We start from the raw sequence: 25,214 nt of genomic DNA, 5'->3' as shown, positions 1-25,214 counted from the left end.
AATATTGTCAAGCTGTTGGATAATGTCCACTGTTGGCTTCATGTGCTGAGACCCGGCTGGGGTTGATAGTGGGGGAACAGTAGTGGTGTGGGGAAGGGAGGGCAAGGGTAGTGGGTAGGGGTGGCAGGAAGTCTGTAATGCTGACTAGGTGTATGCAGGCACAGGATAGTGGCTGCTGGGTGCAGCACCAGGAGGGTGTGCTGACAACGAAAAAAAAAGATAGGAGAGAAGCAGAGAAAAGATCAAAAGAGCTATGCCGATGAACTTGGCAAGAGTTGGGAGGAAGGGGGGGGGGGGGGGGTTGCAGGGGTTTAAGAGATGTGTGTAAGGTTGGAGTGAGAGGTTATGACAGGGACTGGAAAAGGTTGAGACATGGGGTTAGAAGAATGAAGAATGTGTTTTAGTGTTCCTACCTATGCAATTCACAGAAACCAGTGTTGGTGGGAAGAATCTCGGTGGCACAGTCTTTGATGTAAAGCACACCATGTTGCATGGCCTGATTGACAACTAGGTGGTCCAGCAGTGTCTTGGACACAATTTAGCAGTGGCCAATCATGCAGACAGCTGGTAAATGGTCATGTACACATTGAAAGCCACATTGTGATTGTAGCTAAACTGGTAGACCTCATGCCTGCCTTCAGCAGTGTTCCTGCCTCTCATTGGGTAAGAAATGGCTAAGACAGGACTAGAGTTTTATGTAGTGTGAGCATGTATGGGACAAATCCACACCTCACTCTATATCTGGATATGAGCTATGGAGAAAGAGGTTGGGAGGAGGGATTGAATGGGGATGATCAAGGATGTTGTACATTGGGCAGGCAGCAGAGTAATAAAACTGCGGGAGGGATGATGAGAATATTTCTCACTTCAGGGCACTAGGAGATGTAGTCAAAACCTCGGCAGAGAACGTGATTGAGTTGCTCCATTCCAGGTTTATAGTAAGTATTGTGGGGGTCATTCCTTTGTGGCTGGATGCTGGGTGTATGGGGCATGGTATGTGACTGGCAAGAGAAGGCACAGGAGACCTGTATCTGTAAAATTTGGAGAGGGTAATTTCTGTCTGTGAAAGCCTTGGTGAGATCTTGGTCATAATTGTCTTTGTCTAGTAAAATTATACATTTTTGGAAACATGTGGTTTAAATGAGTCACAGTTATTGACTATTTACTTAAAACTTTTCCACGCAAACTGTTAATGCTGTTGCAATCAGTACCCTGGAAATTATATGCTGAATTAAGAGGGTGTTCATGCCCTGGGACCACTGGGAAATCCGGGACAAACTTGGGAATTTTTTTGTCCGTGAGAAAATCAGAAAAAAGCCGGGAATTTTTTAGTGTTTCAGCTTTCGGTTAAATTTTTGTAATTTTAAATGGTAAGAACTGATGATCTAACAAAGAATATTACTGTTTCTCACTACTGCAGAATAACACTGCAGCAATAAAACATAAACAAGAGACAAAAAACAAAATAAAACTTAAATTGCAAGGGAAATGCGCCATTTGTAACAACAAAACACAGTGCGTACATAAGTGTCTACCAACAGCAAAATGTATCAAAGGCTTTAGGGGGAAGACTGTGCAATACTTCATAACAACAGACTGCTTCCGATGAGCATGATGCCACAATTGTTTACATTAGGTTCATTTTAGCTGTTGCCAATGGGCTCGTGTGCATGCACAGTTGAGTCGCATATGAGCAGTACCTTCTCCCGCTTACAGCTACAAGAAGTGTTGCTGTTAGCTGTATTGCCAGTAGCAACAAGTGGAAAAATCACCCATGTGCAGTTTCAGTTTTCTGATTTTATTTTTCAGTTTATTTGAAACAAAGTGTTTCATTCCACACTGTTGATTACATCAACTGTTAGCTGAATTTCAAGTGCACATTTTCATATTCTGGCACATATGGCATTATGCCATTATAAAGAACCAAACGTGGAAATTATACAGTACTGGTAAACCAAGAAAATTTACATCCCAAAAGCTTAATATCAGACTGGAGCCAACTTCATTATGCACTTCAAGCTAAATTATGTATTTTAGCATGGGTATGAAATCCTGATGCTCTTGTAGTAGCCTCTTATGTCCTGTTTCTTTTATGATTTAATGTAAGATCTCTTAATGCTATATATGTACGAACATATGGGCTTCCTATGTCATTCTAGCTGCACACAGGCAGTAACACCTGTTTCCTGGTACACTCTGGCAACTGCTGAAACAAACCTATTTCTAACCGGTCGCAGGAAAGTATTGTGAATGGTGATGGTTTGAGAAGCATTACTTTGAAAGTAAATTTCCTTTTATGCATGACGAATTACGTTACATGTGAGAATGTTAGACGAATTTCTTGAATCACAGTGTGTTTCACTCTCATTTAAGACTTAAACACTTTGAGGACCAGCCACTTAAAAGAATTTAGTGCCTGTACCGCCAGACATCTATGTCATTATATAAAATTCTACTGGCACTTTTGTGTGATGCATCTTTAAAGTGTAACCCATGCAAAAAACAACCAGTATTATATGTGAATGCTCAGCTTTTCTTGTAGCTGCACTATGTATATTAATTGAAACCAGTAACTTTTCCTATTTGAGTGTTCGCACTACTTAACAGTGATGTTACTATTGGCTGACCACATCATGTGTTCTATGATTGGCTGGGGACGTCATGTACCATAAGCTATGATTGACTTACAAAAGTGCATCGCAATCTCTATTTCAATGCTTCGAAAATTAGAAATTAAGGTGCTGTGTTTTACAGAATTCAAATTTATACTTTCGTAATATGAAAATATACAGTGTACCTTTTGCTGCACACATGCGCGTGTGCGCACGCGCGCGCACACACACACACACACACACACACACACACACACACACACACACACACACACACACGCCCAAAACTACAAACAACACCTCAGCTGTCGAACTACATGCTGTGCTGGACAGCATCAACATGAGGAAAATACACTGCTGAGAACTAAGTCAATGTCCAGGGCAGGTAACTGGAATGTCAATGCCCACAAGGCAGGAGATACTGCTGGTACACTTAATTAATGAAGGCATGAATTAAATTAAGTCAAAAACCACACAGGAAGACGGCTGCAATTCTAGCCGACTTCAATGCGCATATGTTGTTGGCCGCGGGAATCGCCCAGAAAGCAACAACCAGGATCAAATGAAGAGTTGAGACTTGATAGTAGGTTAAATGAGCACTCAACTTTAGTGTCAAGGATCGGAGGGCGATGAACTTCGTAACCCTCACAACTCCAACAGCGCGTGCACGTCGCCAGTGGCTCCAGTCTGACTACGCGCCACGGAGACTTCCTCGCTGCTCTGCCCCAACCGACCAACTCACCCACAACACACCCGGAAAATATATCCACCACACCAAAGATAGTACAGCAGTACTAGTATCGAGAGACACTGCTGCTGCCACTCACAGAGGGAAGACAGCAACATTATGGTGGTAACCGAAGAAGAAATAAGAAACCACTGGACTGTAACCAATGATAAGAAAACAAGGCATGACGTGAGCCAGCCACGGCTGAGGTTCTCCCCTCTCTCTAAAGTATTTTGAAACTGGAACTTTGTGTACACCCTTTACCTGGCATTTGTATTAAATATGTAAAACAAGGCAGAAAGAGGGAGGAAGTTATTTACATTACAAGTAGTATTATAGCAAAGGGAATTATTTCATCGTACTGTGTTTCAACTCCTATGACAGATTATATTTTGCATGTTGTTGAGTAATTTTCTTACTACGTGTATGATACAAAATCTGCAAAAATGGGCATATATAATTGTGGTTGTGTACGTTTCCTTCAATATGTTGAACTTCCAAATTTCTTGTCTCACAGATTTTGAAATTTAATTTTGAGACTCAGTATATACGGTCCAACATGGTTACATGGTTTCTCTCTCTCTCTCTCTCTCTCTCTCTCTCTCTGTCTGTGAGTGTGTGTCTATCTGATAAAAATATTTTGGAGATGCTGTGTCGCAGATAGGTACAACAAAAAGACTGTCACAAATTTTTTTGTGACAGTCCTTTTTTTTTATCTGCAACACAGCATCTCTGCTATATGGTGAGTGGCAACTTACCTTTTCATTATGTTGTTACATTCCATCCCAGATTTTCCATTGTTTGATTAATAAAAATATTTAATTTGTATGGTAAACTTATGGTACTTGCAGCATTAATTTATGGAAAAAGAGCCAAAATACCATAGATTTCGTTTGGAAGCTGTCTCAAGCAATCAAGAATTCTAGTCTGTAGTTCGGAGTAATACATTCAACCTGCCTTGCTGTATCTCATGCACTATGTTGTATAAATTGGTTTACTTACATTATTTCAAGTATCCACAAAGAATATAAGTGTAAGATATCTGGAGACACCAACTAGTTATGTTGTAAAGTTTCAAGATAATATACCCAGGAAATATTTCTCTTCCAGGTCACACTTTATTCCTTTGGTGAAGTTATTGCTTCTATCTGTTTCTAGAAAAGCTGACAGTTTATAATACATTACAGGTACACTACAAGTCTGTGCCCTGGCCCCTGCCCCCCTTATTCCCCACCCCAAACTAGTAAACTGATGTGTGTAGGCGGAATGGATTTTAGTAATTACTCATTCACTGTCACATCTCTTGCTCTCAGATCAGTAACTGGAGTTGGGTCTGTTGACAGACTTAGAGGTGGAAATGTTCATCACTTGTGTCACATTATCGTCTTGTGCGTTGTTTTTGGGGCAAAATAATAATACAGTCTTCTGCAGTTATAATAATCTGAATGCTTCACAGTTCTCATTTCTTATAAATGAGAATTAAACTGTAAAATTGTCATTGCTAACTTACTGGTGGAAACAGTCATAAACACATCCATTAACTGAGATGGTGGGTTGGCTTGTAGTTTGCTTATCATCTTAGCAGCATTTGGGTAGTTTTTGATGCTCCTGTTGAAGTACGTTTAAATTGTAGCTCGAATGTTTTGCATAAAAACCATCAAAATTTTATTAATAAGACAGAGTTATACATTTATTGCATTCAGTTACTCAGAAAGCAACCATTAACTTGAAGGTTAAACAACTAAAATGTTTGTCATAAGTACTGGAATAGCTCCATTGAATCTAATGATTGGCCAGCCAATCTGTCTGTATGTATATTTACTCTTTTCTGAAGTGAACTCCCTCTTTGATACAATTAAGAACGTAGTTATCATATTCAAAAGGAATATTAACAGATTTTGGACAGAAATGTGACAGCCGATAAATCAAGGAAGCCTGAAGTAAGATGTGCCCTCAGAGTCTTTCACGATGGCATGCTTCAATAAAATATTATCGGTTTACAAGCTGTGTCATATCGAATAAAACACCCGAGCTTTCTATAACTGTCACTGCCATTGTCATCAGGAGTTAAAATGACTGACTGTCGGGGCTGGCACAGTGTTCTGCTTATGTAGATCTAGGGCCGGAGTGGTGCATGAGTGGAAGGCAAGCTACAAGCTGCCGAACTTGTCTTCCATGCATGCATCACTTTGGCCCTCTCTTGAAGGTTCCAGATGCTGCGATTGCACTGTGCCAGTCTTGACAGACAGCGATTTTAACTCCTGATGACAATGGCGGAGACAGCTATTGAAAGCTTGAGTGTTTTATTTGAAATGATGAGGCTTGTAAACCGAGAAGATTTTACTAAAGTAGGCTGGCCACACAGTTTTAAAAACCATTTTAATCTCAATAATTCAAAATTTTTAGAAAGAGTCATTGCCTTAATTATGGAAATTCCAAACACTCTTGCAAGGTTAATGAACAATTCAGAATAACAGTGTGCTGATAGTGGGCTGTTAGTATTTTTAGGAGAAATATTGAAAGATGGAACTAAAAAAAAAAAAAAGTCGTTGGTCACAGATTTAAATAAGAGGTAAAGTTCTAGAAAAAATGGTTGACCCTGTCTCATAACATTTGTAATTTACCTGCTAGATGCTGTGCCTTTGGTTGCACACTGGCAGCTTCATTTAACCACATGCTCAGTTGAGCATGTATCTGCTGACATTCTTGTTACTTAAATAGTATGCTAATAGTTCAGAGGGCCACTTACTGTCAGAGACTGTACTGGTACTGTCCTTCTTATACCTACAAATTGATGCTGTTGTAGCAAATAGAGAACTCTTATTATAATTTGTCCACCAAAATTCATTGTAATTAAACTAGTCGTGAGGAAAATAAATAATAAAATCTCACTTAGTAATTGATATTAATACTCATATGAACACAGAAACAGTATCGTTTGTAGACACTTTGCACATATGACGAGTATGCACATACATTGGTTTGTCAGTAAAAAAATTGCCCTAAATATAAGTTCATGCTGCAAAATCTGGTTGTGTGACAATAATTGTCCTATACACCAGTACATCAAGGGGGAGAAAGTTCTCCAACCTAGTAGGTAATGAATGTGAACCAGTCCATACAAACAGTAGCAGTAGTAAGCTATGTTTGACCTGCAGTGACTTCTACGCAGTCAAGGCTGAGTCAGTATGACCAGACTGGAACACAGTTTACCCTTGAACATTAATTAATTTAGATATTAGTCACTTTCAACATCACTAACAGTCATGTGTATAGTGTGATGCCAGTAGTAAACATAATGAACATATTGATGTGCAGGACATTTATGGTTACACAATCTGAAGTTGCCAGCACAAACTGATATTTCTGGTAACTTCTTCATTGATAAAGCAATGCGTATCTGTACTCGTCGTATGTGTAAGTTGCCTAAAGATGATACAGTTTCTGTGTTTGCTAGATGGTGTGGTATCCATAAAATAAGGGAGGGTAAAACCTTTAAAAATACTACCAGGAAAAAGTGTAGAATGTGTTAAGATAAATGTAGCACAAGTAAACAGATTGCTAACATTGTAGATAGAAACAAATAGGGAACTGGAAGAATTAAAAGACAGTTTGGCTACAAGTGAAGTGCAAGATTTTGCAAAAGTGATACAGTGAGAAAGTGAATGGCAGTAGGATGAGGAAATTTGGTGGAAAAGATGGATGGGTGTACATTTCCACTCTCTGCCATTCTTATTTGTACAGTTTCTTGTTTTCGGAGCCATTTCAAGCTCTCCAAATAGCTGAAATTAATTATCTTGTCAGACAAAACTTGAGCTTCAACTAAAGTCTCAAGAACTCTGAAATGGAACCTTAAATGATTGAAAATTATAACTGTTCATTTCTCTTGGTGAATTAATTTTCCATTTGTTTATTCCTTTATGGAGATCATTTATCAGTTCCTCTTTCACAATATTCTAGTGGTATTATTCTCTTTTCATTAATATAATTTTCAGAATAATATCAAGGCATTCTGGAATATAGGTAGTAAGGTTTATTTTAATGCATTTCGAATGCTTGCCTTTTATCTTTATAAGAAATATCTTTAAAATAAAATAAGTTTTTTGAAATGAACTGTTTATATACTTTTTGATTAATGTATTATACAAACACTTTTCTCTGGTAAAATGCATCTTCTTTTCGTTTTCCTTGAAGGTACGCAATAAGATTAAAGAGGATACATCGCATCAGACAAAGAAAGAGTCTCCAATTTCACCACAAGGGAGGGAAAGTCGTACACCATCAAGAGAAAAAGCGCCAATGTCACATTCACCTCGCGCACCTGTGAAGAAAGAGGACAATTCTTCTTCTGTACTCGCCTCAGATTCACCATTGTCAGGTCCAAAAAAGCGAGGTCGTAAACGCAAGGACACGGAAACCAACCTTGAGGAGTAAGTAAATTCTTAACCTCTGACTTAGAGTAGTAGTCTAGAATCTCTCCAAAGCCTGATTAATGTAATTGGTTTGATCTTGATCCCATGTTCCATTACACAACTAGACAAGAGATACATGTCTTGTGAATCTTCCACCTTAGTTAGTTTTGTGTTCCATATATAATAGGAGTTGTCAATGAGAACCTTTTTTGGTTTATTTTCAAATTTAACTTTGCTTTCTGTCAGTTATTTTATGTCTATAGTAAGAAAAGTTCTGGTGGGATGTAAATAATTTAGGAGTCAAGGAGTCCACTCACTAAATAGCAGAAGGGTTGAGTCATAAACAGGCACACACAAAATAGAACGAAAACTCACTAGCTTTCGTAAGAAACTCTTTATTCTTTGACGATCTAGAGTAATCCTCCCTCCCCCCCTCTTCCCCCTTCCCACACACAAAAACCTGTGCCTCTACATGGTGCCAGCTGATACTCAATGGACTGGGTTGAAGGTTTTGTCAGGTGGGGTGGGGGACAGAGAGAGAGAGAGAGAGAGAGAGAGAGAGAGCGCTCCAAGTGGGATCTGCAGTTTGGGATGGGTATCTAACGGCTCAGAGGGAGGCACCAAGCGCATAGGATAGGAATGCAGGAGAGAAGAGTGGCTGGCACAATAGATAGGCATGTGGCACACAATTGCTGAAGCTGGTGAGACATGGATTGGTTAGGGGATGACAGGTTGTGGAGAGAGGGGACGGGTGTTTATGAGCGAGTGGAAGGTGTGGGTACAGTAAATTAGTGGAGGTTGAAGCCAAGACAATTATGGGCGTGAAAAATGTTTTGCAAGGACAATGCCCACCTTTGTAATTCAGAAAAGCTGTTGCTGGATGGAAGGATCCACATGGCGTGTGAAGCAGCCATTAAACTTCAACATGTTGACTTGGCAGCATTTTGTACTATTGGCTGGTGAACTTTGTTCTTGGCCACAGTCTGAGAGTGGCCATTTATTCTCAATGACAGCTGGTTGCTGGTCATAAACAAATAAAATACTGTCCAGTGATTGTAGCACAGCTGGTATATAACATGACTGCCTCTACATGTTGCTCAGCTTCTGATGGGATTGGATATGCGTGTTACAAGAATTGGGGCAGGACTTGTTGGGTGGATTAACTTGGGCTGTCAATAGGGATATGACCCTGTGGCAAGAGGTTGGAAGTGGAAGTGGCATAGGTTGGGTGGGTGACGTAGTGACAAGGAGGACCCTCCTGTGCATGTGATTCTTGGAGATGGCGGGAGGATTAGGGATTTGTGAGGATATGACATCAGAAATCTGTTTGCATACTATGTTTGGAATAAGTTAGTACCTCTCTGTGAAGGTGTTTATGATACTTCAGAACGCTGGTCAAGGGAATTCCCATCGCTGCAAGATACCCTTTCCATTGGTGTCTGGGCTGTATGGGAGCAATGTTTTGGTGTGGGTTGGGTGGCTGCTGTCAAAATGCAGGTACTGTTGGTAGGTAGTGGGTTTAATATGGACAGAGATATGGATCAATGCCCAGAAAGATGGTATGTTGGAACGAGGAGGACTTCATGAAGCAGATGAGAGAGATGCTGAGGTTGTGGAGGAATGAGGAGAGTGTCTCAGCCCTGGGTCCAGATCAGAAAAGATCATTAATGAACCTGAAATGACAACCGTAATGTGGTGTAATGAATGTAATTTTTTCTTCTGTTGTAAATGTGTATGAGGGGCATTCAATAAGTTCAGCATTTTTTGTCTTGGCCAATTTCATTTGAAATTTCTTTCGTCCTTATAGTTTCATGAAATTCTAATAGGTGGCTGTGCTATATGTGGCCTTGAAAATGGTGGCTGTAACCCAAGTGCGTTCCAAGCAGAGAGCAGTAATTGAGGGTAGTTTTTTAAGAAACAAAGCATCGCATATGCTTATAGGCACTTCAGAATGTCTACAGAGACCCAGCAATGAAGAAAATCATGGTGAGTCAATGGGCAAGGCAGCTGTCGTCATCGCGAGCAAGGTAGCGCGAACCTGTCAGATCTCGCACATGCCGGCCGGCGATGCATAGGTGCAGTGTTGGAGTGTGCAGACACTGTCATTCAAGGTGATTGTCAGATAACAGTCGGAGCCCTTCCTGCTGAACTAGATATTTTTGTGGTAGTGCTGACACTCTCACCCATCACTTGGGCACTCAAAGGTGTGTGCCCACTGGGTTTCTTGCTGCGTAACAGAAGACTGTAAAGAACAGAAGACTGTAAAGAGCAACGAAGGGCCATCTTTGTGGAACTGCTTGTGCATTACAAAGCTGATCGTGACGGTTTTTTGCCGAACATCATCACAGCAATGGAATGTGGGTTTATCACTTTAAACTGAAAACAAAACAGTAATCTACAGTGTGACATCACACCACCTCACCTCCAAAGTAAAAGTTCAAAGCCAGTAAAGTCATGGTAATGGCCCTCTGGGACTCTGAAGGGGTTATTCTGTTTGGTGTCCTTCCTCACTGTGCAACAGTCAACTCTGAACTTATTGCGCTACCCTCAGGTAATTGAAGAAACGACTTCAGTGTGTTCATCTCCACAAAAATACAAATGAACATCTCCTTTTGCGTGACAACACAAGGCCTCACACAGGTCTTTGCACCTGAGAGGAGCTCACAAAACATAATTGGACTGTTCTTCCTCATCTATCCTACAGCCTGAATTTCATGCATTCTGTTTCCATCCTTTTATGCCAATGAAGGGTGCATTCCGCAGAAAGCAGTATGTGGATGATAGGGAGGTTGTTGATGGAGCAAGACTTTGGCTCCGATGTCAACCAGTTAGAGTGGTACCATGTAAGCATACCAGCTCTCCCAGTGAGGTAGCCTAAGGCCATTGCCTTGGATGGATATTATGTTGAAAAATAAGGTTGTGTAGCCAAAAAGATTGGGGAATAGTATGGTGTATTGGAGACCTAAATAAAAGGAACTGCTTTCAAAGAAAAAACTTGTATTGTAGTACTTAATGAACCCAACTAATACATTGTTGTTCCTTTCATACTGCAGTGGATTATTTATGACAAATTACATGGTGCAATAAATATACTGTGAAGCAATAGTAAAAATGTCTTAACTTGTTGAACAGATGTTTACAAGGTGAGTGTGTGTTTCCATCACACATTATTCTTACAGCTCATTTTTGAGCAGTGGAGATCTTATTTCTTTAAGATCAGTTACCCCTGAACATTATTATATATGACATTGAATGAAGGTACACAAAATATGCCAACTTACGGATTTCTCTCTCTGGATTTTCGATGATTCAAAGTGTAAATGTGGCTGAATTACGTTGTTTTATGAGTTACAAAATGTGCTGCTTCTTGTTTACATTCACATCAATATGGGTGCCTAAGAATTTAAGTTTTCACCCTTTTCATTAGTTCCTCACTGTGTTACATTTACCATTGGTTTAGTACCCCTAGACATGCAGAACAGAATATGTTGTGTCTTTTTAAAATTGAGGATGAGACCATTTGGAGAAATCACTCAGTGATACTTTTAAGAAAATAATTTACCATTTCTTCTATTGCTGTATGTATGTTTGGATTGATGACAATACTAATGTTATCCGCAAAAAGAAATAATTCTGTTTGTTGTATGTCAGATGGAAGGTCATGTGCTTATATGGAAAACAATAGTCGATCTTAGAGTGATCATAGTGGATCCCCATAAATGGTTTCCCCATAAGAAGAATCTCTTGTGCTTACATTGTTTGAATTTTTATGCAAACCTTTCTGTATTATTTTGTTTTGAAATAACATTATCTTTTGGTTGGCCATGCCGTCAGTTCCACAAAACCTCGGTTTATACTGGAGAGTACTGATTGACTCAGTCTGATCGTCTTAAGTAGGTTACAGAAAATACCAACTGGTGGTGTTTTGTTGTTTGATGCTTGTAAAATCTGTTGAGTGAATATGCAGGCAGCACTCCCCCCAGAGCACTCTTCTGAAATCGAAACTGTGATTCACTGAGGATATTACTGTTGCTCAGGTGTGATACTATTCTAGAATACATCATTTCGAAAATTTTGGAAAATGATGTCAGTAGTGAAACAGGTCAGTAGTTACCGATGTCTGCTCAATCATCTTTCTTATAGTGCAATTTAACAGTTGCATATTTCAATGTCTCTGGAAAGATGCCTCGAGTTGGTGATGCATTACAGATTTCAGAAAAAGACTTCTCTTACTACATGGGAAAAAGTCTTTAGTACTCTGTTGGAAATGCCATCAAATCCAAATGAGCTTTTATTTTTCTTAATTTCCAGAGTAGAAGTTGGTGAGACATTCATATGGTTGCATTTCATGAGTGTTGCATTTAAACATTCTGCTTTGATTTTTCTCCTGAACCGTTTGTCCGAATCCTCTATTTTTCTACTTCAATTAAGGAATGCCTTGTCATGTCAATATGTGACCAAACTAAGGTATACATATGGCTTATTCAAGTAGACCATTCTCAAGATAAGGGCATGTGTACACACACACACACACACACACACACACACACAGTATTTTCTTTCTTTAATGTCTTGAACCTCCATCAATATTGAACATTTTTCTGTCATGTTATTGTTTTTATTTATGCCTGTTTTATTTCAGTGCATTGTGCCATATTGGAAATAGTGTGACTATTAATGTTGGAGACAAGCTGAAAGTGTATTATGGACCAACTCAAGACTCAAACAAAGTTACATATGAAGCAAAGGTAAGATGCTTATTCATGCCAGCCTTCAAAAAATTCAATATTGGTTATATATCTGTGTGTGTGTGTGTGTGTGTGTGTGTGTGTGTGTGTGTGTGTGTGTGTGAGAGAGAGAGAGAGAGAGAGAGAGAGAGAGAGAGAGAGAAAGTCATTGCCAGTCACTATATGTGTGAATACTGTGTAACAGTTGTTTCCATTAATAAGTACTTAATGTAATGCATTTTTTAAAATTATGTGGGCACAAGTCAAAATAAGATTTCATCACTGATCTGTGTGGTTGTGTTAGTCAATAACACAGCCTGATTGAAGTAAGTGTGTGCCGATCATATGTTTCTGTGTCATATAAATTGAATTCAGCATTCAGAGCTAATGGAAAATTGAACCATAAGTATGGTAGAACTGTCTACACTTACTGCCGTTCTCCTCACAATATACAAAAAGTGAGACAGTAAGGAATAGAGTCATCCTAAATATAGGAAATATTTTTTACAGTCAGGACGACGACTATCTAGGACCACCAATCAGTATAAAAGCATACTGTTGTTGACTTTGTCGACAGTTTCTTTAGAACTGATAACAATATCACCTCCAGAGTCACTAAGTTTCATCACTAGCTAGGACAATTTCTGCTCCTTAGGGCACCTTTTCACAGTTTTCAAAGTCAGAACCAGTGTTATTCTGATGGATGCACATTACTGTGAATGTACAATGTAAGTGGATGACTTGCTGTAGTGCCATCCCACAGTGTGATAATACATTAAAATGTACGCTTCGCTCGATGAGGCTTCAACTTAAATATGAGAATTTGTAAGCAAGATATCTGGTTATGGTGTGTTTGTAATACACAAAAGCATATTTCATAAAGAAAATAACAAGAGCTGCATTATCTGTGGACTTGTGGTATTCCCCTCCCCCACCTTCACCCATTTTTTCCTTGCTGGTCGTACATTGTCTGACAAGGTAATAAATCACTGCAACACAACAGTGGTAGTTCAGAATACTTAGTTCTTAAGGTACTGTAGGGGAGTAAAAAAGTAATATCACCCCTTATTTTGTCCACATTTCACTTACGACAAAAGTGATGGTATAAGGACTCAGTTCCTGTTGGTTATGAAATGTTTTTTAGTCATTTACTTATGATTTTGAATATTGTGCAGATCAGCATTTGTGATGTATTTGACCCAAATAAAATAAAAAAAACACAGCTTAAAACTCCATGGTTGTCATACTACCTAATGATGAATTGTATGCTATTGTAAGCTAGCAATGAATAACTGATAAATCATTTTAAAAGCAGTTCTGAAAACCATAATGCTAATGCATTAAAGGTCAGTGCCAGGAAACAACCATTGGCAATGAATTATCTACACCAGGGTGTTTGTATTATATTGTCTAACTGCACCATTCCATTGTTAGGAAAACTATGAGGGTATGACAGGTGAGATAAACATTCTTGTTCACACATGACCTGTACACTTGTTCTTAAAATCTGTAGAAATATTTTAGGATTAAAGACGACGACTCACTGAAAAGCAGAAACAAAAAGAAAACTTGCTAGTGTTCGGGTTTATCATATGATAAGCTAGAGTAAAAACACATGTGCACACCTACTTACACTCCTATATGATGCCAGCTAGACTGACATGGCAAAGTGCACTTCTGCGGCAGCTGGACTGGTTGTGGTGGGGCTACTGTCGGGTCGGATGGGGTGAGCAGATGGCAGGGAGTCAGGAGGCAAGGCAGAGGACTGGGGGTGGGCGGCAAGTGACTCATAGGGAAGAAGCCGGTTTGCTAACTAGGAATGTGGGAGGGAGAGGTGGCAGGTATATGGGCTGGTTTGATTGGAGCAGTTACTGAGAAGCAGCACACGCTGAAGGCAACATGGGGATGTGTATTGGGAGGAGGTGACAGGATGGACTAAGGAGAAACTGTTGGGTGGAAGGTGTGGGGACACTGGCTTATGTGAGGTTGAGACCAGGAGGATTACAGGATCAGAGGGTGTGTTGTAACAAGAACCCCTGTCTTCATAGTTCAGAGAAGCTGGCGTACGCAACCAGAACCGTCCGGATCCTTCCCTCCACTATCAGCTTCTCTGAAGTATGCCTCTGATCCCATAATCATCTTGGCCTCAATCTCAGGTAACCAACTGTGCCCGCACGTTCCGCCCTACAGTTTTCCCTTCCTCTGTCCTGACATCCCCTCCCAATTAATGTGTCTACATTGCCTTTAGCGTGTGCTGCTTCCCACTGGCTGCTACAATCTCGCCAGCCCCTACACCTGCCACACTTCCCTCTCGCATTCCTAGCCAGCATATTGGCCGCCTCTCTACAAACAACTAGCCACTTACCTCCATTCCCCTCTCTGCCTCCCACCTCCTCTCCTTTCAACCACCCATCTGGCACTAACCCCACCACAACCAGTCTACCTGCTGCAGAAGGGCATTGGCACTATCAGTCTAGCTGGAACCATATATGGGCATAGGTCTGTGTGTGTGTGTGTGTGTGTGTGTGTGTGTGTGTGTGTGTGTGTTTTACTCTAGCTCATCAAAGGCTAAATCTCAAAGTTAGCAAGTATCTTTTGTGTGTGTGTGTGTGTGTGTGTGTGTGTGTGTGTGTGTGTTGGTGTGTCACAATCTCTTCTATATGGTGAGTTCCAGTTTCAATTTTTTACTTGATAAAATATTGCTAGTTTGTTATTTGAGCAATCAAGCACACCCAGAAAAAGTAATGAACCATTAAATGTTTATGCTAAGATTGCAATTTTGTTGCCATTGACTTCTGTTTTGTTAATATCTAATGGAGCTATGAGGGTGGTTTGAAAAGTTCTCAGAATGAAATAGAGTAAAAAGTACTTACATCACTGAAACCTTTTTTTTTTATTTGTCGATGTAGTCTCCTTGTAGATTAATGCATTTGGTCCAACGATTTTCCAGTGCCTTGATCCCATCTTGAAAATGAGTTTCCACCAAGCCTGCAAAATAGTTGTCAACTCGGCTATAAATTCTTTGTTTGAAGTGAATCTTCGTTCACCAAAAAGAAATTTTCCATTTTGGGAAGCGATGGAAGTCTTGACAGCTATATCAGGTGAATAAGGCGGGTGTGGCAACAATTCATACCTTGGTTCGTGTAATTTTGCCATGGTGACAGCACGTCTTGATGGAAGATGACTTTCTTTCTTGCTGGCCTTTTTTCGCGTATCTTTAGTTGCAATTTGTCCAGCAGGTTAGCATAGTATTTTCCAGTAATTGTTTGCCCAGTGGAGAGATAATCTACAAACAGAATTCTCTTCGCAGCCCAGAACACTGATGCCATGATCTCTCCTGCCGAAGGAATTTTCTTTGCTTTTTTTGGTGGCGGAGAATCAGCATGTTTCCAATGCTTTGACTTGTTTTTCCTTGGCGTACAGTAGTGCACCCAAGTTTCATCTGTGGTCACAAGCCAGCACAAAAAATCTTGTTTGTTTCTTCTAAAATAGGCCAAACATTGTTCCAGTATGTCCATTTTCATGCGTTTATGATCCAGCAACACGAGTTGTGGCACCCATCTTGCAGATAATTTTTTCATTTCTAATTCTTCAGTTGAAATGTGATATACCCTTTCAGATGACATCTGGAAAACTTGATTTCACACACTTTCAATCAGCAATCCTCCGTGACCATTTTGTGCACTTTGCAGTGATTTCTGGAATAGTGACACATCTTGGCCAACCACTGCACAGATCACCATCTAAGCTCTCCCTACCAAATTTAAATTCATTTTTCCACTTAGTAACAGTTGAATATGGAGCAGTCCCCTGTCCTTTGCTTTCATACTTTTCTTCACGAAGTACTTAATCACTGCTTGAATCTCGATCTCCCCCTCCCCCCCCCCCCCCCCCCCCCCCATCTTCGCAAATCACTATGCGGGAACAACAACAGGGCCATGTCACCGCCACAGCTCTCTTCCTAGAGCACTGACGTGGCACATGTTTATAGGCAACAGTCCAATGAATATCATGTGCACAACTCATTGCGCCAGCACTGACCTCTCGTGGTGGTTCTGAGAACTTTTCAAACCAGCCTTGTACATTATTTAAAAACTTATTTTTTATTAACACCTTAAGTCATCCGTCAGATTGATATTAAATAGTGGTATTGAAAAAATTATTTTGTTGGTTGTATGTAGTAAAATGTGTTTAATATATTGGAGGTAATATATTTGTTTTCCGAGCTATTCAGAATGCTCATAATTTTAGAAAGTTTATAGAATCTTCAGTGGACTCATTTGATAGGATTGGTGTGAAACAAATATTCCATATTCTGGTTTGCTGTCCATAATGTTAATTTTTCAAAGGTAATTGTGAAAGTATTAACGAAGACTTCAGGTGGTTACGCTTTTTTGATTGCATCAGCATTTTCTTCACGTTTTTATCACAAGCTTCTCACAGGTCTGTAGTGAACAAACATGACATTTTATCATTGTCTTTTTGAAATAGACTGAATTGCGTTATCCTGTCCTCTTGCTTTCTCCTCTGACCTTCTCTTCTTTATCTTTGTATTGTTACTATTAATCATCAGTTGTTTCTACTCTTCTGTGGCTCTATCTTCCTTATAAGTCCATAGTGGTGATCTAACATGTTCCTAGATTCACAAAGGTTTTCATTTGTAAATGAAATGAAGATAGTTCACACAATAACATACGTCTGTGTTTCATGGTGGTAACGATCTAGCTTATTCAGAGTGGAAGAGCCTGCTTAAATGGCAGATTTTAAAATTTCTATTAAGTAATTATTCTTTGTTAAGCATTGCATACTCAAATTGCACTATAAGTGAGCAGTGCACAGTTCTATAAAGGTAGATGAAAGATAAAAAACAACTATATTTCACATTTGTAGTGATTGTATCACACAGTGATTTGCTGACTAGAATCATATAATGCCTCCTTTGAAATCCCTATTTTATTTTTCTCGTGCTTGCTTTCTTCTGGTAGCCCATATTTACATATATTTATATAAAACTACAATGTTCCTTTCATTCTACAGTGTCTTCTGTGCTTTGCTTCCACAGCACGGGCAAAATATTTTCTAGCACATTCATGTTCATCAGCATTTCCCTGATGTGGTGAAGTTAGGTTAACTCGTACAATGCCTATACATCTACAGGCATATTGTATGTGTTTGAGTTACTATGCCAGTACATTTGGAGAGTAATCCTGAAAAATGCACTTGTAGATTTTGGGTAATGATTCACATTTGTGTTGTCTTGTTGAAATTAGTATAGAGACATGAAGATAACACTAGTTGTGTCCAGAATTTTGCATTGCATGTTGGGGAAGTCTGTGCAAAAAGAAATAAAAAACCAGGTAAGACTACACCTGCTTTATGTCACTCACGTTATGCGCTGTTTGTTGATGTTGGGTGGTGTGTTTAGTTGGCTCTGGGGATAATGGTTAGTACTCTCTGTTTATATGTCCCTCTGTTTTCTGGTGTTAGGTACAAGCTGTTACTAAAGTGGTAGTTTCTTACATAGCCATCTTCTCTTTGTACTTACTGTTCTATATAACACTCCAAACTGTCCTAGAAATGATCTGTATTTGGTTGAGATTTACCGTTTGAATCAGTTAGTTGTGTCTGTGTTTCATTCAGAAAAATTCATCAGTTTCTTTGTACATGAAGTTCCCAGTTCTACTAAATTTTTCTGTAGGTTTTGCAAGTTTTTTCACATTCCAAAATAACCCAGTTGCAAGAATTCAGTTTGAAATGAAGGGTAGTAGGTTAATGTACTAATCCACACTTGCTAGTATGCATAGGAAATGAAGGTACAGCAAATCATTTCAGCATGAGGTGAGATTCATGCAGTTTTGCCTCTGCTTTTGAGGTTTGGCTAAAGAGCCATTGTTGTTGTAGGTGCTAGAAATTGAGGACGACGATCTGTTTCTGGTCCATTATACTGGCTGGAACACTCGTTACGATGAGTGGATCAAGCGTAGCAGAATTGCTGACAATCTGAGCTGGAGTCCAACTAGAGCGAAACGTGTGAAGCAGCAATCACAGGTTCAGGTAAATTGAAGGCACCCTTTCAGCGCCTGCTTGCCAGTACTCCCACCCTTAACCACTCAGTTGACACAACTACTTAGGGCAGTTTCCATTGAGCAGAGTGTTTGTTCACTTGATAGTCTGAATGTGAAAAATTACAGAAGACACCTCAGGAACACAATGAGTAGCACATTTGTTTTTCATATTCATTATTCATTCATGGATTTACCATACCATGTAAATTTTGGTAAAGAAAGGCTTCTGCTCTTCATGATTTCTGTTCTTTAGTGCAAAGTAGAAAGCTGCCTTCACTAAGTAAATCTTATCTGTGCCTGCTGAGTGGTTAATGCTATGTGTGTGTAGTGTGTGTGCGCCAAGGATGTCAGAACGCTTAGCATGGAGCTTTCATTTGGTTATAGTCACTGCTTCCCTTTGCAGTACTTCGTAAAGTGCATGTATATGATTGTAACATAGTATGGGAGAAACTAAAGCACAGCCTTCACTTTTAGACTAAAATATCTGCTGTAGATTAGAATTTTTTGTTTTTATCATCGTTTTCCTTCTATATCAACATATTTCAATAGACTTTTTGCTGTAATAATGAACTGTACTCTCTTAAATGCAGTTTTCCTGTGTTTAGAGCCCACTCCATATTTTCATCATCTCCTTGTGTCTGAATAATTTTTGGTTAATATTTTGTAGTCGTTTCAATTGCATGAATGTTTTGCCGTAGACAAAGTTACATGTAACTAATAAAAGTCTGATGGTATGATCATAAGTAATATTTTACTTAGTGGTTTTTCTTCTTCTTTTTGTCTGTTGTATTACATACTTAGGAAATATAGATACAAGTAAATGTTAAACAGCAAAAGTAACCCATTGCTTCAGCAAATGAGAACCATGGACTACAATTGACAGGAAGCGAAGGACAGTATTTTAAAAATCATAAAACATGAAACATCATCATGGATATTCTCAGAAACTAACCCTTGAAACAAAAACTGATTTTGCAAAGAGGATGATAAAACACATAAGCAAATTCTGTTGCTATAATACATAAATCTCGTGCACAAGGATTTCTCCTGGAATGCTACACGTGGTTATAAAGACAGCATTGTCACTGCTTATGAACAACCACCAACTATATAGTAGGCATTGAGACAAGCTGCCTGTAGATTTGTGATTGACATTTAAGTTCTGTATGTTGTCAAAGGAAAGTAGAATTTGATGCTCTCATAAAAAAAAAAAAAAAAACTGTTATTACAGATTAAGAGTTAATATTAACTCAGTACTTTCGAGACAATAAATGCATTCTTCAAATTGTTTTGAGGAAAAAAACTTACTTTCAGAATGGTAGGTATGGTGTGCTATAAACCAGATAAAGAGAAATGGTGTTGTAAGTTGACATCAGACACAGATGAAAAAGTTGCAGAAGCCTAATTATTCCATTATTTGAGTGATTTTCATGAACCTGTGTTACGTGACAAATTACAAGAAAAAAATTTATTCAATTTCATAGTTAAGGTGGTAGCAGAAGTCTGAGTAAATCTCCAACATAGTTATGTATGAGATAAAAATGGATTAGAATAATGTTTGCATGGAAATGAAATTATACTGCAGTCACAATGTTGCCTTCAAACAAGAGTGTTATGATGATAATTGTGATGAACAAATATGCTTTATACAGGGTGATTTTTTTTCCACCGTGTTCAAACTGTAGTGATAGATCAGTGGGAGGATACGGAACAAAAAAGATCTAATGAACTTGGTCCGGAAATGCATGGTTTCTGTGTATTTCATCATTCAATCATACTTTGTTACAGAGACTGCGGCCTAACAGGTGTTGCCACAAAAAGCCACATTTACAGTATGCGTGGTTTCCTCCTAGAGGATGGTACTGTTCCTCATACGTCATGCCCTAACACCCTCTCCTGCCATAATAATTGGTAATCTTGTGTCTGATTCATTTCCCTTTCTGACTCACCCTGTAGTGAATGTGATACAGCATACAGATGTATTCAAATCGAGAGGTTGCCGACATGGTGTTTACTTATGGAAAGGCAAAAGGACGTGGGCAGCGTGCAGCAAGGTTTTATCAGGAGACCTATCCCCACCAACCACCACCACAGCAGTCAATGTTCACATCAGTGTTTCACTGTTTACCTGACAGGGTCGTTTCAGGAAGCTGGAAATAATGAGACATACACTAAATGTTCAGACATGATACTCGGAGGAAAACATGATTGACACATGGAAGGTGACCGCCATGTCAGTACCAGGCAGTTGGCCTCCCAGTACAGGGTAAGCCAGATGACCATTTGGAGCATTCTTGATGACAAATGTTACTACTCTTATCACTTAGAGCATGTACAGGGCTTATCAGTGACAGACTTTCCACATCAGGAGCAGTTTTGTCACTGATTTCTTAACTAGGCAACCTCAATTTTGGGATTTGTGTCATCCATCTTTTTCACAGATGAGGGCACCTTTACGTGGAGTAGTATATTCAAGTTCCATAACAATCATCTGTGGGATAGTATGCAGAACCCCCTGGTATGGTGACAGCGAATCATCAGCATCGGTGCAACCAAAATGTGTGGGCCAGGATAATTGGCGACCACATTTCGTGACTAGTCTTCCTTCCATGTTGCGTAATAGGCTGGAACTATTGGCATTTCTTGCAGGTGACTTTGTCTCCCCTGCTGGAAGTAGTTCTGTTGATAATTTGATGGGTTAGTGGCTACTACATGATGGTGCTCCAGCCCACTTCGCCATTAATGGCTGGATGCATCGCAGTTATGTGTTCCTTAGTCAAAAGCTCAGATAAGAGGGAGTCCAGTTGTGTGGCCCGCCCATTCACCAGCTCTCAATCCATGCAATTCCTGGTTATGGAGCCATCTCAGAAGTATCATTTATGCAGAGCCTACTCCAAATGTGGAGACACTGGAGCAGCATATTCTTGCTGCCTTTGACACTGTTTGGATGCAGCCTAATCGATGTGAACGTGCGAGACGGAACATGCTAAGGTGTGTAGATACATGCTTTGAGACACATGGAAACCATTTTCATCACATACTGTAACTGTGTTTGTGTGGTACAGCACACATTAAAGTGCAGTCTCTGTAACAATGTATGACTGAATAAATTCTCTCTCACATGGAAACCTTGCATTTTCGGACATAAGTTCATTAGACCTTTCATGTTCCATATCCTTTCATCGATTAATCCCTAGGATTTGTACATGCTGGAAAAAATCACTCTGTACAATACATCACTAATACATGGCAAAACAGGAGAAAAGGGAAAAGAAGGAAGAAAACTTGTTTGCAACGCTAGTAGTAATTGTGGTGAAAGCTTACACACAACAGAATTTGTATCATCCAGAAAATACTGAAGACCGCTGGTTTAATAAAATTAGTTGCTTGGCTGATTTTGGGGAGGAGACCAAACAGTGAGGTCATTGATCCCATTGGATTAGGGAAGGATGGGGAAGGAAGTCAGCTGTGACCTTTCAAAGGAACCATCTCGACATTTGTCTGAAGTGATTTATGGAAATTGTGGGAAGCCTAAATCAGGATGACCGGACGCGGGCTTAAACCATCGTCCTCCCGAATGTGAGTCCATTGTGCTAACCACTGGGTCACATTGCTCAGTAATAAAATTGTTTTACTGTTAATTTTGATCTATGATTTATGTAAAAGTACTGAAGAGGAAGTAATGTAGTGAATATCCTGTTGCCTTGCCTCTTATAGAAGTATGAGGTATTTCTGAAACAGTATGTATTAAAATTTAAATCCTTTAATTTCTTGCAGGGTGCTCGTCAAACTCCTAGCCGCCGTGGGAGACCTTCACGTGATTCTGTTTCGTCAACAACAGCTCCTCCACGACCTCGCTCTACTACTCCATCTTCTGTCACGTCATCTTCTAGTCGGAATAAATCCCCAGGGAGTGGTGGACGCAGTGCTTGTGCACAGAGTGGAAATAGCTCCACCAGAGGTCGTGGGCGACCTCCCTGTCGACGAAGGACTAGAAGATCTTCTGCACATACTGGTAATTAATTCATACATTTTAAACATAACCTGTCTATTAAGTATTTTTAGGTGGGGGGTGGAGAGAGTGTGAATGTGTGTGTGTGTGTGTGTGTGTGTGTGTGTGTGTGTGTGTGTGGTGTGTGTAAGCACTCGCTACCCATGCTCCTGTATTCTAGATCTAGGAAAACTGTGCCACCATTTTCCTGTCACAGCTACTAGTTTTCGCCTATTTAGTGTAGAGACTCTTTCATGTCCCATGTTCAGTTTGTGACTTCCTAACATATATATTGATTACTATAACTATGTATTCATAGTTGTGCTATTCTCACATACTACTGGCTCGATTAGTTTTTCCTGCAAGTTGTCACAGAAAACTTACAATTTTTATCCCTCTAAGTAAATATAAATATTGTCTTTTAACAAGAAGTTTACTGCAACTTGTGCCTTTGGTGTACTATGAGAAACAAAAGAGTGTTATCATGAATTCTGTTTTGATTGCAACTGAAATACTTAATGTCATTTGACAATATATGACATTGCTTTCAGGCTCATGGAGTCTTTTAAAGATGATTTTCAAAATATTACTTTTGATGGAACATCTTGAAATTTCTTAGTTTCCTGTATAAAGAATGCTATAAATCTGAGGATGTCAGTTAACCAATGTTCAAAAATGATAGCATAAGCAAAATTGAAAATTTGTGTTAACACAATTGCCAAGATTACATCAGACCTGCATCTAGCAGGAAAGTGTTGTTGGAAAAGATAACATTGTTGACTGATCATAACTGGTGTGTAATTGAATACACATTGAGCAGCTGCAGTTCCATGCCAGTTTAGAAATCTAATTTGACTGTCATGGTTTCTTTATCACCAATATGAAGAGTGGTCAGTTTAATTTCAAAGAAGGCATCTGTGACAATAAATAGTGAAGATTGGTATGCCAAGTATAAATGAAAATATAGTTGTCAAGTGTTTGAAAGTTGCATATTGAACCTTCTGTAGACAGTCAAATAAATGTCTGTAGTTGCTATTATTACCTTCAACAGCAATGAAAATTCAGCATAAATGACCAGAGGAATCACATTCAGATTGCTTCTGATATTCCAACTGCAGCCATGTTTTCCATAAAAAGAGGTGTTTCATAAGATTTCCGTAACTTTCAAACAACTTGAGGGTTTCCTGAAACAAATCATCATAAACAACAAACTGAAATTTTATTTGTCATAAAAATTCAATCAATTCATTTTTCTTCATAGAGAGAATTTGCACAGGTCATACATATCTGAAATAGTTGCAATAGACTGGCCATATAATGGCCACAGATAAAACTTGTGCACAGCCAAAGTGCTTGCCAGTTTTCTGTAGGCATTCAAGTGCAGAATTTACATCAAATATAAAGAGTACCATGCCTCCATTTCTAGTGGCATTTACAGAATAGAAAATTTGCATGAATATAGTTGTCAAGATAACAACAGACTTGTGTCAGAGGGTAGGCAAGAATAGGGGAACTGTCTGGATGTTTGTTTTGCTACCTGTGCATTTAAGATAGGTATCAAACTTTTGACTTTTAGATAGTGGTAAGATCAATTAATGTTTGTTGATAAATAAATAAATGATTGTGAAATCAATTAATAAGTTATATTCTGTATTTAAAAAAATGGTTCAAATGGCTCTGAGCACTATGGGACTCAACTTCTGAGGTCATTAGTCCCCTAGAACTTAGAACTAGTTAAACCTAACTAACCTAAGGACATCACAAACATCCATGCCCGAGGCAGGATTCGAACCTGCGACCATAGCGGTCTTGCGGTTCCAGACTGCAGCGCCTTTAACCACACGGCCACTTCGGCCAACTCATATTCTGTATTCATTCGCTCTTGCAGGGAGGAGGATAGTTAATTATGAAGAACATTCTTAGTGAAGTAAGCAAGCGATTATGTTCAACAGACCATCATTCACAATACACAAAGCCATTATGTAATGGAAAGGCACTTTGAAATTAATAGAAGGGTGTGCTGAAAAGTGCCTCTGAATTTTGTATTCTGTTCTCAATATCGATTGAGGTACTACATATCATGCATGTTACTCGATTGGTTTAGTCACTTTGCTGATGAAAGTTGCTACCCTCTGCCATTAGAGGGCTTCAAATTGTGGTATGTAACATGGCGGTGTGTAACGTAATTATGTCGGTGTGTGAGAAAGTGGCAGTGTGTGAGAAAGTGTTCCGTAGTTGAGTTTCTAGTCGCAGAAAACTTTGTGTGCATGTGGAGCACCCTATCCTTCGGTATGACAATGCCAGACCACACACGAACAGTGCGACATCTGCAGTAATCCGGCACCTTGGGTTTGCTGTCATCAGTCATCTTCCATACAATCCTGGCGTTGCCTTATGAGATTTTCATCCATTTCAAAAACTGAAAGAACTTCTTCGAGGATTTCACATTAACAGAGATGAGGTTGTGGCTCTGTCATCAAAGTCAGACAGCCTACTGTGATGCTGTCAACAAGCTGGTCTCTTGTTAAGGGAAATGTGTTCGTCACCAGGATGACTACGTTGAGAAATATATATGTAGAAATGAGGAATAAAGATGTAGGTTGTTAATAAGGTTCGTTTTATGTAAGTAGTTCTAAGGGTTCAAATGGTTCTGAGCACTATGGGACTCAACATCTGAGGT

At 39.3% G+C, this 25,214-nt stretch overlaps 1 protein-coding gene across 2 annotated transcripts in view; it reads left to right on the top strand.

The window, feature by feature from the left end:
* The window catches only part of LOC126169809 (uncharacterized), a 149,484-nt gene that overhangs the window by 80,579 nt on the left and 43,691 nt on the right, over positions 1-25,214 (top strand). The window contains exons 14-17 of one of the 2 annotated variants that reach the window (XM_049920673.1): positions 7,534-7,769; positions 12,394-12,499; positions 18,380-18,532; positions 22,321-22,558. In XM_049920673.1, coding sequence (XP_049776630.1) covers positions 7,534-7,769; positions 12,394-12,499; positions 18,380-18,532; positions 22,321-22,558 — 733 coding nt within the window. The remainder of the gene's footprint in view (positions 1-7,533; positions 7,770-12,393; positions 12,500-18,379; positions 18,533-22,320; positions 22,559-25,214) is intronic. The other variant, XM_049920674.1, reaches the window with a different exon arrangement.

Source organism: Schistocerca cancellata, chromosome 1 (assembly GCF_023864275.1).
Source record: "Schistocerca cancellata isolate TAMUIC-IGC-003103 chromosome 1, iqSchCanc2.1, whole genome shotgun sequence".
NCBI classification, from domain to species: Eukaryota; Metazoa; Arthropoda; class Insecta; order Orthoptera; family Acrididae; genus Schistocerca; species Schistocerca cancellata.
The sequence above is the reverse complement of the archived record's forward strand: the minus strand, read 5'-3'. Positions and strand labels throughout refer to the sequence as shown.